This window comes from Sebastes umbrosus, chromosome 23, assembly GCF_015220745.1.
Source record: "Sebastes umbrosus isolate fSebUmb1 chromosome 23, fSebUmb1.pri, whole genome shotgun sequence".
NCBI classification, from domain to species: Eukaryota; Metazoa; Chordata; class Actinopteri; order Perciformes; family Sebastidae; genus Sebastes; species Sebastes umbrosus.
The window spans coordinates 11,464,978-11,479,244 of record NC_051291.1 but is presented as its reverse complement, the minus strand read 5'-3'; the positions used below and the strand labels follow the sequence as shown (position 1 = coordinate 11,479,244).

General features: G+C 43.6%; 1 protein-coding gene across 1 annotated transcript in view; it reads right to left on the bottom strand.

Moving 5' to 3' along the window:
- pawr (PRKC, apoptosis, WT1, regulator) overlaps positions 1 to 14,267 on the bottom strand; it is a 68,039-nt gene that overhangs the window by 21,301 nt on the left and 32,471 nt on the right. Inside the window, exon 2 of the mRNA XM_037760002.1 lies at positions 777 to 902. Coding sequence (XP_037615930.1) covers positions 777 to 902 — 126 coding nt within the window. The remainder of the gene's footprint in view (positions 1 to 776; positions 903 to 14,267) is intronic.

Below are 14,267 nucleotides of genomic sequence, written 5' to 3'. Positions count from 1 at the left end.
GGAGGAAGAGCAGACGGTCTCTGCATGGGTTCACTTTTATCAAATACTGCTCGCTATGATTAAAAGACTAATTTTGTAGATGTCAACGGTATCCGATTCACACTGTTAAGAACCAGACACCTTATATACACAAAGCAGATCCTAATACTGGCTTTCAAATGAAGTTTATGAATGTGGATTTTAGGGCTGACACACCAACCAAGTTTGGGGCTGTCGGTGAGCGTCTGTCGACCAAGTAGGTTCCTTTTCAGTCTATCAATTAACGGACAACTCATCCCAACACTCAGCTGCTTTGTATGATCAACCAGCTCTAGGAAAAAGAAAGTTAAGGCCCCAGACCTGTGAGTAACCATCTGAATAGCTTTAACAGCCTTTTTGGGAGTTTCTTTTTGCTTTTAACTGACTTCACAGTGATGATGAAACAACGAGACACCTTTGGGTTTTGCATCACTGCAGCTTTTTCACACTAAAACTCAGCTCCTGAGCTCTCTGGGTGTCTCCCTGAGCAACAGTGCCTCTGTTTGGCAGCACCGATGTATCAATCTGGACAATATTCTGCTCGAGTAAAGTAGAAAAGTAGAACATCATATCACGGAGTCTATGGCAGACACATTACAGACTGGAATACACAGGCAGTACCGCAGAGACGTCATGTCTCTTCTTTTGATAGCTCAGAGACACAACCAACACTACCCACCCACCACAGGTAGTAAGTGAGAAAATATTAGCAGTGTGCGCCTCTCTGTCCTCCTTCCTCCTGCCGTGTCATATCTTACCAGTAAGTGGCCGGTGGCAGGGTCAGCCGTCATGGCCTCGTTCTGGAAAGTGTTGGCCTGAACCAGCTGCTCCTCCTCCTTCCTGTCCTTCTGCCCGGCGTCGTCATCGTCCAGCTCATCCAGGCTCTGAGAGAAGAGGAAGATTAGATCAGTATAGTCACAGAGACTATGTTTACATGCACACAAGAAATCAGGTTACGGGGAGAAACCAGACTAAGGCAAAGAAGAAATAAGATAGCAAGTTTTTGACACATTTCACTAATCAAAACAAATGCCGTACTTCTTGCAACCCATGCATGAGCATGCAAGACGCTGATAGCACCATGAATTCGGCATCACTTGCAACCGCCTATCTGCCCCGTCTCAAGGTCCGATTCACTAAAGATATTGCGCTAATGATATTACAGCGCAAACACACCCATAAACTTTTGCAGCTGAGTGCAGGAGGGAAAGGGAAGAAGTCATTTATCTATTTCTTTTTTTATAATAATTATGGCTGTCAACGTTATCGCGATAATAACGCGATAACAGTTGACAACTAATCGATCAATGTTGCAGCTCTAATCCTTTAAACATGGCCAAGAAATCTGCTTTCTCCAACAGAAATCTCGCTAATCAAGTTTTCCCTTCTACACTAAGTAAAGAAATCCGGTCCCTATAGAGAGCCGACAGTAACCTCGGTCACTTCAGTGTGTGTTGACAGATGCGTGGTGGAAGGCGAGGTCATTCCCACCATAACAGCGATGTTGACCTCTGGCTCAACGCAGTCAGGGTCTCCTCTTAATCCTCTTAAGACATGATCACATTCACCTCCAGGAATCCCTGAGGAGATGCAGCTCAAACACTATCACAAACACTGGATGGACTCTTTAGTCAGGCAACAGGAAGACGGCCTGTTTGACCTCTTGGGGGACAGTCAGAGGGGATTTTTTGACCAGTGGAATGTGCCTTGAAAACACAATAAAAGACATGTACAAACATACAGAGAGCAAACATCCCTCAGACTGAGGAGTGGAGGATTTAGCTTCCATTATTTAGACGGATATTTTGCACATTGCCTGGGAAAAGCTCCAACTTCACTCCTTGTAATCTTAGCTTTATCATGAAATATGTGCACAGCCTCAGCTTCCTATTTGCATTACTTTACGGTGACTGTGCGGCGGAGTTAGCGGGTTCATCTGTCGGGGAGCGGCGAAGATTCATTGCGTAAACAGAGCTCAGCATTAGGATGGATGGTCGGATCGTGACGAGAGACAGAGATCGAGAGCCAAACTCCCAGAGGGTCACAATGCAAACCAGTCTTTCCTGTTTCATGCTGCAGGCAGAACAAAAGGTGCCCGCTCAAAAGGCTCTTTAGCGGTAAAAATAGCCTTACAAGGTTAACAAGGAATGCAGTCATTTGCGAGGCCTTTCCTGCCAAACGGTTTATCAGTTGTCCTTGGGGAAAACGCCAGCCTCTTTTCTTTTTTGACTCTCACTCCGATGCTATAGCACTCTCCTCCTTCTCCTGAATCAGCTCTCTCTCCATCTCTACCATGCATGCACACAAGAACTGGAACAATCCTGCAATAAATACGACCTTACTTATGTCAGAGAGGTTTTTCATTTCCATAGTTTGTGGTTCACACTATGTGGGAAATAAAGGCCAGAGGTTTTGGAGATTAAAAACTGAAATTAAACAGAAGTTCGTCTGTGTCAACACAAAGTGAATTGTGCGGTGACTAACCACTCTGCTATGCACAAACTTGCCTGAAATGTGGAATTGGGAATCTCAAAGTTTATTTTGGATGGAGATGCTGCCCGTTTTGCCCTCTAGTATTCCAAATTGCTGTGCATTTCTTCTATTCCAAATAAAGGGAAAAGGGGATCTGTGTGCGACCATATAAGGGAAGTTTTTGCCCCTGAATTCATACATGTATTTTGCTGGCCAATTTCTTACCTTGGGCCATGAAAACAAGCAGGGAAGGTGTGGATAGATGCATGTGTGCAGGGATGCAAAGGGGTCCAAAACTAAGAGTTACTAAAAAGGGATTATTTTCTTTTAGCACAAATAAAATACAGAGCACTGCTCTTTAATAACACTGTTAGTGGTTGCAGATTTGGCATTTTTAACAGATCATTCTCCTTCATGAAAGCACACTTTGTACTCATATGATATATTCTGAAAGAACACATTGTTTTAGTGAAACAAACAATGTCATGCATTGTATATTTAATATTTCTAAGAACATTTTTGCACCAGTGGGACTCAGATAAACATCTGGATCTTCAAGCTAAACTAAAAACTCCTAACACATCTGGCTTTTTGCCTCCAAAAATGGTCATTTTAAAACTCTGCTACTCTCAAACTTGATTACAGTTTTGGTTATTTGGGTGCATGCTACCCAGATGCAACTGATTACACATGATGAAAGCACGTTTTATACTACACCAGGACCTTCAGATTGATTAAAAATATAAAAAACACATCAATATAGCTGAATTACATGATTATTAATCCTGGAAATAAAGTCAATATACAATTGTCTCTGATTAACTGCCCCCTAATGAGCTATACATTTAGGTTAATACTGTAAAACGCAGCCCAAAGTCGATACGCATAACTTCATGGATTCCTATGACATGCCAAGTCAAAGAGGTTAAAAAGAGGAGCGTGAGCTGAAAAGAAGCAGCCAGATTTCCAGAATCCTCTCCACTTCCTGTTTACAGCAGGACCAAGAGTCAAGGCCTCACAAGATGGTTTACTTTAGTAAAACAAGTAAAACACGTATCCTGGTCGGCTCCACGCTGGAGAGACTCCGTCCTGTCCGTCACTGTGCACACGAAGAATTAAAGAAGCTACATCTGGAGCAGAGCTTCACGCTCTATTGGGATGTCTGTTGTGGTTGGAAACTCTCCCTTTTGGGAGGAAAATGATCAGTCGTCTATTCCAAAGCCCCTGGCTGCAAATATCTGCATGCATCTGATCCTTTGTCTGCACAACAGCAGGCAGTGAGCTTTAGTTCCCCGACTCTGACATTTGCCTTTTAAGTGACTGTCAAAGTCGCATGGTTAATTTGAGTGAGTGCATTGTGTGCCAGCAGATCAACAGCATTAGACAAAGTATATAAAAGAGTAAGAAATGATGGGCTGCCAAAGGCTGATGTCAATCAAATGTACTGAAGAATTTTGCATTTTATGGGAACAGGAGCTCTAAAAGAAGCATTAAAGGTTTGCTGTGTAGGATTTAGCGGCATCTAGCGGTGCCAACCGACTGATTACGCCTCCGCTCGCCCCTACTTTTCCAAGCGTGTTGGAGAACTACGGTGGCCTTCAGGTAACGTCAAAACGTGAAAGGAAACAATGTCAGTAATTCAGTGAATTTAGTTATTGTCTGACTCAAACCCAAATCTTCTTCTCAGAGAACGTATTCAAGATCCAATATGAACATCCTTGACACCCTGCCAGCGCTCCGTCCACTTAGCCCTCAGATTTATCTCTAAACAAGCAAAGGGCACCTCCGCCGGAGGCCCGCTCTTATACAGCAGGCTTAATGACTTGTGTGTATTAATCACCTGCCACTCGCCACAGCACAGTGACTCCATTAAGATGATCTATTAGAGAGGAGGGACGCTTGGCACACTGTCTTTTTAATCGAGACTGCCAGTCAGCTCAGACGTCAGCACAGACAGGCACAGCGTTGCGCTCAGGTATGGCAGAGATCAGAGTGAGGACATCCACCCCGGAGCTGCTGGCTGATTAATGGGACGCCACAGACTGCCAAGGTCAGTGTTAGGTCCAGGAGGGGTACGCCAACTCTGAGCAGGAGTGAGACATCATTTGACAGCCTCAAAAAGGTGCGACTGGACCTCCACTGACCTGTGGCTGAACTATTGCATTTAAACCTGTGAGGAAAACTAAAATGTTCTGTCACCTGCTGTGACCTTTATCCAAAAGATAAAGTACTCTTTAATCAAAATATCATCGAGATAATAAGTTACTGGTATGTCTGAGCAACAGGTTTAGAAGTGGAAGGTACTGAATGTCTGTTTGCTCTGCTTTTGCTCAACTTTTATTTAACCAGTAGTCTCTTGAGATCTCAAGTTGAAGCGAACATGGCAGCATAATTATGTTACACAGGCAGACACAGAACCCAAGGAAGGAAGAAAAAACATAAAAGACATTAAAGCAAATTAAAAACACAATTTCTCAGCAAAAACTAACGCCGCGCGTTGTCAAGAAATACCACCATTCAAGATTTATCACCATTAGGGCGTCTGATTTCATTCACTCTTTCCAAAACCTGATGCCTTTTTTCATTCAAGCCCCAAAAATGCACAACAGCGTCTTTTGTGAGAGGGTTGTTTGGGGACAGAGTCGAGTCAAACGGCGTACAAGACATTCTCAAGAATCAAAAGCTTGTGTTGGCCACAAAGCCCCGGGCTGCTTTCTTTAAAATCATGTGTTTATCAAGTGAAAGCCTTGCACCATTTAGCTTTGAACTTGAAATCAGTTTGACCCTCACACCAAGTGAGACTATAATATTTTAATCAGCACTCAGCCAGACCTCAAAATGAGTTCGCTTTACACAGGGGGGGGGTGCAGTGAAAGAAATTTGACAAACAAACCGGCAGGGGTCCGGCTGCGATTGTTGTCTCAGAGATAGCAGAATCAGCATTCCTCTGGATGTGTCAGATGGAGCTGAGGCCGGAGGGCAGGTCGGTCAGACTCAGCAGGGCTGGGCAGAGATCTTTGACTGACTGAAAAGCCTTTAAAACATGTGGGGAAAACTTTAAAGTTTGCCAAACTTGTTCTCCGGTCTATAACCTTCACAGTAGGTTGGAAGGGAGCAGCGGTTGTCGACCGGGCTTGTAAAGAGTCTGGCTGTGGGTGTGTTTGTGTGTGGTGGAGTGGAGGGGGGGGGGGCTGTATAAATGGGACTTTACACTCCAACATGGCAGACCAACGCCAGAGATGTCAGGCTTGGTAAGAAGTGTGAAACTAGAGCTGACCGACACATCAGCATGCCGATATCAGGCTATCGCAGAGATATTGTGTCCGCATGCATGTTGGCAGACATGCAAAAAGCATGTAAACTGCAGCAGTAAATGTTTTATTGCAAGCATGTGTAAGGGCTGTCAAAGTTAACGCGATAATAACGTGTTAACGCAAATTTGTTTTAACGCCACTAATTTCTTTAAAGGGACTGTTTGTAACTTTTTAAGCGTATAAATGTACCGGGTCGGGTCACATGTGCGCTCGCATATGCGCTCCACCTCTAGGCGTGAACGCGCGCTCACTCCACACTGCAGAAGAGTTAGTTTAGCTCTGAGATTATCTAGTGAATGTGCAGTGGACGTTTGTGCAGAAATAACTGCTGCAGCTCCTCCAGACCAACAGAGGTTTTCCGTGTCTTGTGAAGTGACGGGGCTCCGCAGCGAGAAACATTATCGTGTCCGAGAAAAACTCCGGTGTCTCCCTGCTCACTCCGGCTGCGGTCGGGAGACGATAACGTTACTCGCTGCGGAGCCAAGCTGCTTCAGAGCCCCGGCACCGACGCTGAAGCAGGAAAAGCCAACACTAGGATCAGCAGTGATTCATGGAGAGACCTTCGTCTAGTCAGCTAACATTACTGCCAAGCAGCTGAAATATAGAGTGATATTGTGGTTTTAGCTGACGTGTCGCCTCACTGTTTTGAGCGATGCTCGTTCATGTTTATGTAGAGCGAGCAAGTGCGAGCCCGGCGCTGACTTTCGTTGATTTCACGGCCACAGGTGTCGCTGTTAACAAGCATTTCTGAAAGTTACAAATAGTCCCTTTAACTCATTAATGCAACTTACAATTTTTTGGGTTGTAGCGGGCTCAGTTTTTAAAGTTAGAGTGAAGATACTGACATCATACTAAACACCAAACTTTTGCTAAATTTTGGCGAGGAAAAACAGACAGACATGCCCACTTTATGATAATCACATACAGTTTGGGGCAAGTCATAGTCAAGTCAGCCCACTGACAGCTTTTGTTTGACTTGTTCTTTCATGTCAGTAACTGTCAGTCATTCATCGCAAAGCCTTCAAACAGCTTGCTGTATGGCTAAGAGAGCTCTTCAACGTGGATTACAACACAGTGAAGTGTAAAAGAGAGGCCAATGGACGACCTTAAATAAACCTCCTCCCTGCTTTAAACAGGCTTACTACAGCTGCGCCTCTGACCCTCAGCAGACCATGACTGTGGCCCCTCTCCATGCACAAACTGACACGCTTCAAGAGCAACGGTATTATTTATCAACATCAACCGGGCGCTGCATGATCGCGCTACCTATCCAAACGTTAATCCAATGAATCACCACATCAATCTGAAAAACAGCAGTATTTTGCCCGTCAACCTCGGGAGCAAAACAATCATTATCAATTCAAACCAGCATCCAGCTGTGGATGAGTTCTTAAGTGCTTATTGAAGGCGTCAACATCAAGAGGCAGGTGAAGTTTAAAGTTGCACATAAGCGACACTTAATGAGTCAAACACTGAAAAATGAAGGGGTTTACATGACAGGAAGTGTAAAACATTGCTAATGGGTGACATTAACTGATTAGGTTTAATGCCGTGAAATTATTCGAGATCATGGAAAAGTGTATAATTACATGGGTTTTCCTCGGATCCCTGATAAATATTTCACAACAGGTAGTGGTTGAATTTACGCATTACAGATTGGTTTACATAACTGCAGGGGAAATGTCAAATCTGTTGTGCTTTTCTAATGACTTAAGATGCCATTCCTGCCAGAATGAGGGATTTTAAAACATGCTATCGATGGTAAATGTACCTAAATCTTGACACCAAAATGAGGTAAAAACGTACAAATGAAGGCAGTTCACCAGTGTGCGAGTGCATGCGAGTCAAACACATTTGCTTTTGGTTCATAAAACCTGAAAAATGTCGGGTTTCTGTGTTTTGTATTCTGTTTCCTGCAGCGATAAACATTGTCATCCCAGGAAATTGACTATATCAATCAATAAGGTCACACTGACCTTGACCTTTGAAGTGTTTTTTTTTGTGCCAAATTTGAAGAAATTCCCTTTAAGTAATATTAATACTTTAATACTAAATTATGGGTATATTTAGGAGGAAAATCAACAGCTTAATATGTTTAAATAAATACAATTGTTTGTGAATACAGCACTTCTATGTGAAATCTGATGAATATGTTATATAAACGTTCAGCCATCCTGACAGGCCCATACTGACACTCATCCTCTTAATACTTGACATTGAGTAATAACCGCTCTCTCCCTCAGTTAGAACAGGAGCTCTAGGCTGTGTTGAGAGAGGTAAGATAGTTTTAACATCTGTGTGTCACAACCACAGACCCGGACGGCTGTAACTCAAGCTAGATGGAGACGGCGGGGGCAGGCTGGTGGCGACTGCTGCTAGAGCGTTTATCCCAGCAGCCTCTCCTGAGTCCTGCGTCCCCCGTAATGAATCCTGTTCCTGCAAAACCAGCGATAATAACGGGGTGCCTGCTGTGTGCCGTACGGAGGCTGCGGAGGGGAAGTGGTCCCGGTGTTTTGTCTAACTCCTAATCTCGGTTTTCGCCCTCCGGTGCTGGCATGCGCACTTCTTCTTCCGTCCTGTCCTGATGTTTTTGCACAGCTTAACACAAAGGATAAAATCACCCGTCCTACCAAGCTGCAGCACAATGGTGGTGTTTCAACACTTTTACAGCCCATCGACCAGATACAGGTAGGATTAAGAAAAGCAAACTCCATCCGCTGATGACGACTGATGTTTTTGCCAATCAGGCTCAAATTAAAATACACCTAAGGGGACTCTGTTGCATAAACTAGCAACTCATTTGATGAGCTGTTTTCATCACCAGAGGACATCATGTACTGTAAACTGAGGTGTTCAGTGTCTTCTTGCAGCAGGAGATATTACACCTTTTGAGTACACGGGCACATAAAACTGGTATTAAAATCTATTTAAACTGACCTGCCATCTAGATAACTTGGAAATCAAATCAAACCTGATATAACGGTGAGCCTCAGTCGTAATTTTAGAGTTGCTAGATGCGAGATCAGGAGCATTTCTATTGCCTCTCCACAGTTCTCAACGCTGCGATGCTGCGACGCTGAGCCGGCGGCTCGTAGCTAACGGTGCTAACAGAAAAAACATGGGGCAACAGCGCTGAAAGAGCTAACAGCGACGTCGGTTGCACATATGAACATGAACTAGAAGCATGCACGGCCGGCGCGGCAATATCAAACAAGGAAAAGCTGGGATTAAAACACACACGGAGGGAGAGCGACTTCATTCTCTGCTCAGGTAGACGTTACTCCTCTATATCTTTACATAGCAAATAGTTGTTTGCTGCTGTATTAAAGCTCTGGATATCGTCTAGAGCACCTTTAAATCCTCATTGTACTGTACGTCTGACTGTATGCGTGTTCACACTTGGTTCAGAGATGGATAGGAGGGAGATCTTGTACCTCCGAGTTAATAACTCCTTATCTCACGGGCATTTTATCAGCAGACTACAATGTGACCCCTGACCCGGAGCTGTGGTCGACAGCCTCCAAATCTCCACTAATGTCCCCCTTGGAATGTCTGGTATCTCGTCACGTGTACAGCCAATCCTCGCCCCTGGCCCTGGCCCGCAGCACGATGCTAAATGGGTTGTTTAACATCTGGTATCCCAGAGCGTTCTTCTATTTTACCCACAAAGCCTCACAAAGAGCGTGTTGGCGTGTCTACCTTGCAACCTGGCATGGGCTGAACTCGTCCATTTGGCAGAGGAGAAACAAGCCCGGCGTTTAGACAGAGAGGTATTGTGTAAGCAGAACCCGTTTAATGACGGACACCCTCACAAAGAGGGGAGATATCTTGGGCCATTGTGGAGCTCTGACACTTGAGGAGCAGAAATCTGCTCTGCCTCTCTGTCGATTGGGTTTATCTAATGAGAACGAGAGCTAAGTGCCATTCAGTGCCTTTTCTGCTGGGCTATCGTGTTTTTTGGCTGCTGACGCTGGGTTTTCTTGGCCGGGGGCTCGCGCTCATTCAGAGCTCCAACAACTCTGGGACTATTCAGGTTTCACAGACCTATCAAAAGAACCACAGACATGCTGGGCAGGAGTAAAGCCAGGTCCACGGCATCCAGGAAGCTACGGAAGTGGCAGCCAGCGCAAACGGCTTTCACACATTGTCTGATTGCTCGATGATAACGCTGTCCAACATCCTCTAAAATGTAGAAAGTTACCCGTTTTGGAGGCAAAAACAACCCCAATACACTGCATTACAATACAATCCATAATCATGTTCGTGGCTCAACAGGACGTTTTAGAACCAGCTGGCAAAAAGGCAAAAGCTGCTGAGAGAAACCTTCAGCGATAATGGCGTGTTAGTACACTGTTTACTCCCATATTCAAAACATTTTTTATCAAGAATGGCTCAACATGGGCTAGCTTATGCAAGTACACACTTTTCAAAGGCTTGCTCTATCCCTGTCTCAGACACAAACAGGTTTGTATAAAATAGATTTTTCTATAAACAAGTGACTTCGCAAATAAACCAAAACAAGAATGAACCATGTTACTGTACACCAATTCCAGTCTGTTAATGTGTTTATAGAGCAAAAACTGATTTGCCGCCCATCGTATTTCAAAGCGAGGTGTCTTTTTGGATGCACTTTTTGTTTATCATCATCACTGCTTAGCCAAGTTTCTGTTTTTTCTCTTTTTTCTTTGGGTTTTTCTGCATCAGTATTGGTAGTCTTAGGGGTTATTCAGTGTTGTTTGTGTCTCGGTCACTATTTTCACTTCAAAATTAATTAATTTACCAATTCAGATGGACGAAAATAATACGACAGCATCACTCTTGTTTACGAAAGTGGAATATTCTTTACGGAGAGTAAGGAATACCAACATGGTTAACCACACTGAAGGAAATGCTTGACAGTGATTCAAATCTGGTCGTCCAGGGAAACTAGGCCGTTTCATACGCTAGATATGTCGGGTGTCTCCCCGGCATGTTGGGTATTGTGTCAGGTTCTCAGTTGGAGCCTGTTCCCAATTATCCAGAATTGCACAGAATTGTTAAGGATTAAATTCTCACTAAACGATTCCTGACACAGAAGTTTGAACTCACTGAGCTTCTGTCTACATTGCTGATTATGCATACATCAATACACATGTAGTGTTTATGGTATGCAATCCAGAATTTGTTGTATAACTTGATTTTTGGGCATTTTTGTAACAATTTTATTGGTAATTATATGGGTATTAATTGTTTGGTTTTGTTAATAGTATGATGCCACCTGGTCTCTTGCATCTTTGCCTTCTTTACATCAAGCACCACTAGTGGCGGACACAGGCTGTCAGAGGGGCAGGGGTGAAAAATATTTTAAAAAATGCTACACGCGGTGGGGTTTATCACTTTCTCCAATATACGGGGACCTTAGAGGGCACTTTATCACGTTTTCTCCACTGGATGGGCACCCTAGAGTGCACTGTATCACGCTTTCTCCAATATACAGGCACCTTAGAGGGCACTTTATCACGTTTTCTCCACTGGATGGGCAGCCTAGAGGGCACTTTATCATGTTTTCTCCACTGGATGAGCACCCTTGAGGAAACTACATCACATTTTCTCCAATAGACATACACCCTAGAGGGCACTTCATCATGTTTTCTCCACTGGACGGGCACCCTAGAGGACACTGCATCATGTTTTCCTTATTTAAAGGCAGCCTAGAATGCACTTTATCATGTTTTCTCCATTGGACAAGCACCCTTGAGAAACTGCATCACGTCTTCTCCAATAGACAGACACCCTAGAGGGCACTTCATCATGTTTTCTCCACTGGACGGGCACCCTAGAGAGCATTTTATCATGTTTTCTCCACTGGACGGGCACCCTAGAGAGCATTTTATCATGTTTTCTCCACTGGACGGGCACCCTAGAGAGCATTTTATCATGTTTTCTCCACTGGAAGGGCACCCTAGAGAGCATTTTATCATGTTTTCTCCACTGGACGGGCACCCTAGAGAGCATTTTATCATGTTATCTCCACTGGACGGGCACCCTAGAGAGCACTTTATCATGTTTTCTGGACTGGACGGGCACTGTATCATGTTTTATCTACCGTATGGGCATCCAAGAGGGCGTTTTCGCTGCGTTTTGATCGAACGGGAACCGAGCACCAAGGGAGTCGGCCCCTCCTCCCGGGTCCACCAGTGAGCACCGTAATGGAAATATGTCCTGGACTTTGCTTTATACTTGACATTTTTTTGAAGCTACGTGTGGTTTGATGTCTATCTTCTTGTAATGTCAACTAAACTGAATTAAAAATAATTTTATAAGGAGCAGAAATCCTTGTCCTAACACAACAAGCATTTCCTGCAGCTGCTGTAAGAATGCAGCGCCTCTGATGACCCCAATTATCGCGTTATGCACCGGAATCTCCTAATGCTTGCATGTCCAACTCAAGAGCGTAAAGCAACAAACATTCAAAGTGCTGTGTGTCAACGTAGAGAGTATATTCTTCTTAGTTTTTTACCAAAAAGAATACTAAGCCCTATGACGCCTGCAACATACCTGTGTGGGATAATAAAGACTCTTCTGCTGCACAGCACACAAGACTATAACAGAGATGGCCTGAACCTGCTGAGCGACTGAGTATGAAGACAGCTGTTGAGAGAACCGAAGTGGTAAGTCAGCCTCAGCCTCAGTGTGTGTGTGTGTGTGTGACGCTGTGTGTGTGTGTGCGTGCATGCATGCAGCTGGAGAGCAGTAGCAGCCTGAGGGCACCTGATGGCAGTGCTTAACCATCCTGTTTCCCGACCAGCACCTGAACAACACACCTGGCAATAAAAAGGTTTGTGGTTTGTGTCACATCTCCTGGCAAACACAGGTGCTGCCATCATGGAGTCTCACAGGAGAAAGATCAAAACCTGTTCTCGAAAACACCGGCGTGGTCAGTACGCATGTGTGTTATAGTGCCAAAAAGATCTTGGATGATCTTATTTTGGGGTTTCTTTTTTAATCTAATTTCTTGCTCTTTTATTTTATATCAGTTATTGTCCCCTCCCAAATGATAAGGTCTTGTAAACTGCTTTTTTCTTTAGTTAAAGGGACACAAACTGTCTTTAGCTTTGGTCTCTTTGAGGATTTGTTTGTAGAGAGTTTAAGAAGAGTCCGACACTATGGGTAGTTGAAAATCAGTCAGATTTACAGGCGAAATTACCCATTTCTAGTGGAGAGCAGCATATAATGTAACCATTTCTATGCAATTATCATCCTCCAATAAGGTTGCCAGAAGGTCTATTACGTCACCTGAAAAACCTATTCACCTCTGCAACCTTGCCAAACAGGATCAAACCAGAATTAGCCTCGATAACTGAACTTATTAGGCAGGTTAATGGACAATAAGATAAGCTGGACCAGGGATTAGTGCCTGTAACTTTGTACTTTTGTTGTTATGTCCAATAAACTCACAATTCCCAAGCTTGTTTGTGTTATTGTTAAATCCAAGCTTGGTATTAAAGCAGACTTTTAGATACAGGAAGCGCCTGGCACCAATTTAAAACAAATTTTCCGGCAAAAACATTCCTATAGGAGGTGCATACTTGAGCCAGAGGGGAATGCTGTGTTCAAAACAGAGCCCGGAAAATTTAGCATCCAATCAAATACCACACAAAAACACTCAAGATGCCAAAGTGCTTGGGTATTGTAGTTTGCTCAGGGCCTTGATCCAGTCATTAGTGAAGAATGGCCTGGAAAGCAAAGATTTCCTCCTGAGATTGTTTCCTTTTTGTCTTTTTAAAAGGGTCTGGCATGTTGGAGAGGAATTTCTAAGCTTAAATCACAGCCTAATTAAAGAGACAGTGTCTTGTAGAAACAAAACAAATACATCTGGCGAGCAGCATAGCCTGCAGCTTTGGCACAGGTCACAATTCAATTATTTCAGACGATGTGTCTCGCTAGGCAAGGGCTGTCTCTTAAAAATCAAATTTAGCAATGGGATTAGGCTGCTTTATTGGAAACAAATTGTCTTCTTTGTCTTGTTAGCTCTTTTGTATTTTCCACTACATGTTTCCTTCTTTTTCAAGGAAAAAAAAAGTAGTCAAAGAAAGGGCATTTTCATAGCTGTAATAAGTTTAAAAAGAAGAATGCCACAAGCATAAGGTGCTGTTTGTAGACACGAAGCAACACACTATAAAAACTAGTCTGTGAATTTACAATTTCCTTGTAACTGATACCATCTGGAACACAACTATTAGAAACATCTGTTCTATTGTACCCTCTGTTATTTGTTTATAGACCTTTTATTGTGGGAGGAAAATCTCAGTTTTGCCTAATCAATCATAGGACATGACATGAGGTATTTGCCACTCTGATGGTACAGTGAGAGTGAATGCAACCACGTCTAACAATTTGAAGTTCTTCTTCCATGTTCTCAATTTTTGTTCAAGTTCAAAAGGATGTTTTGCTCACTGAAATCCATCACCATGCTCCTTTAAT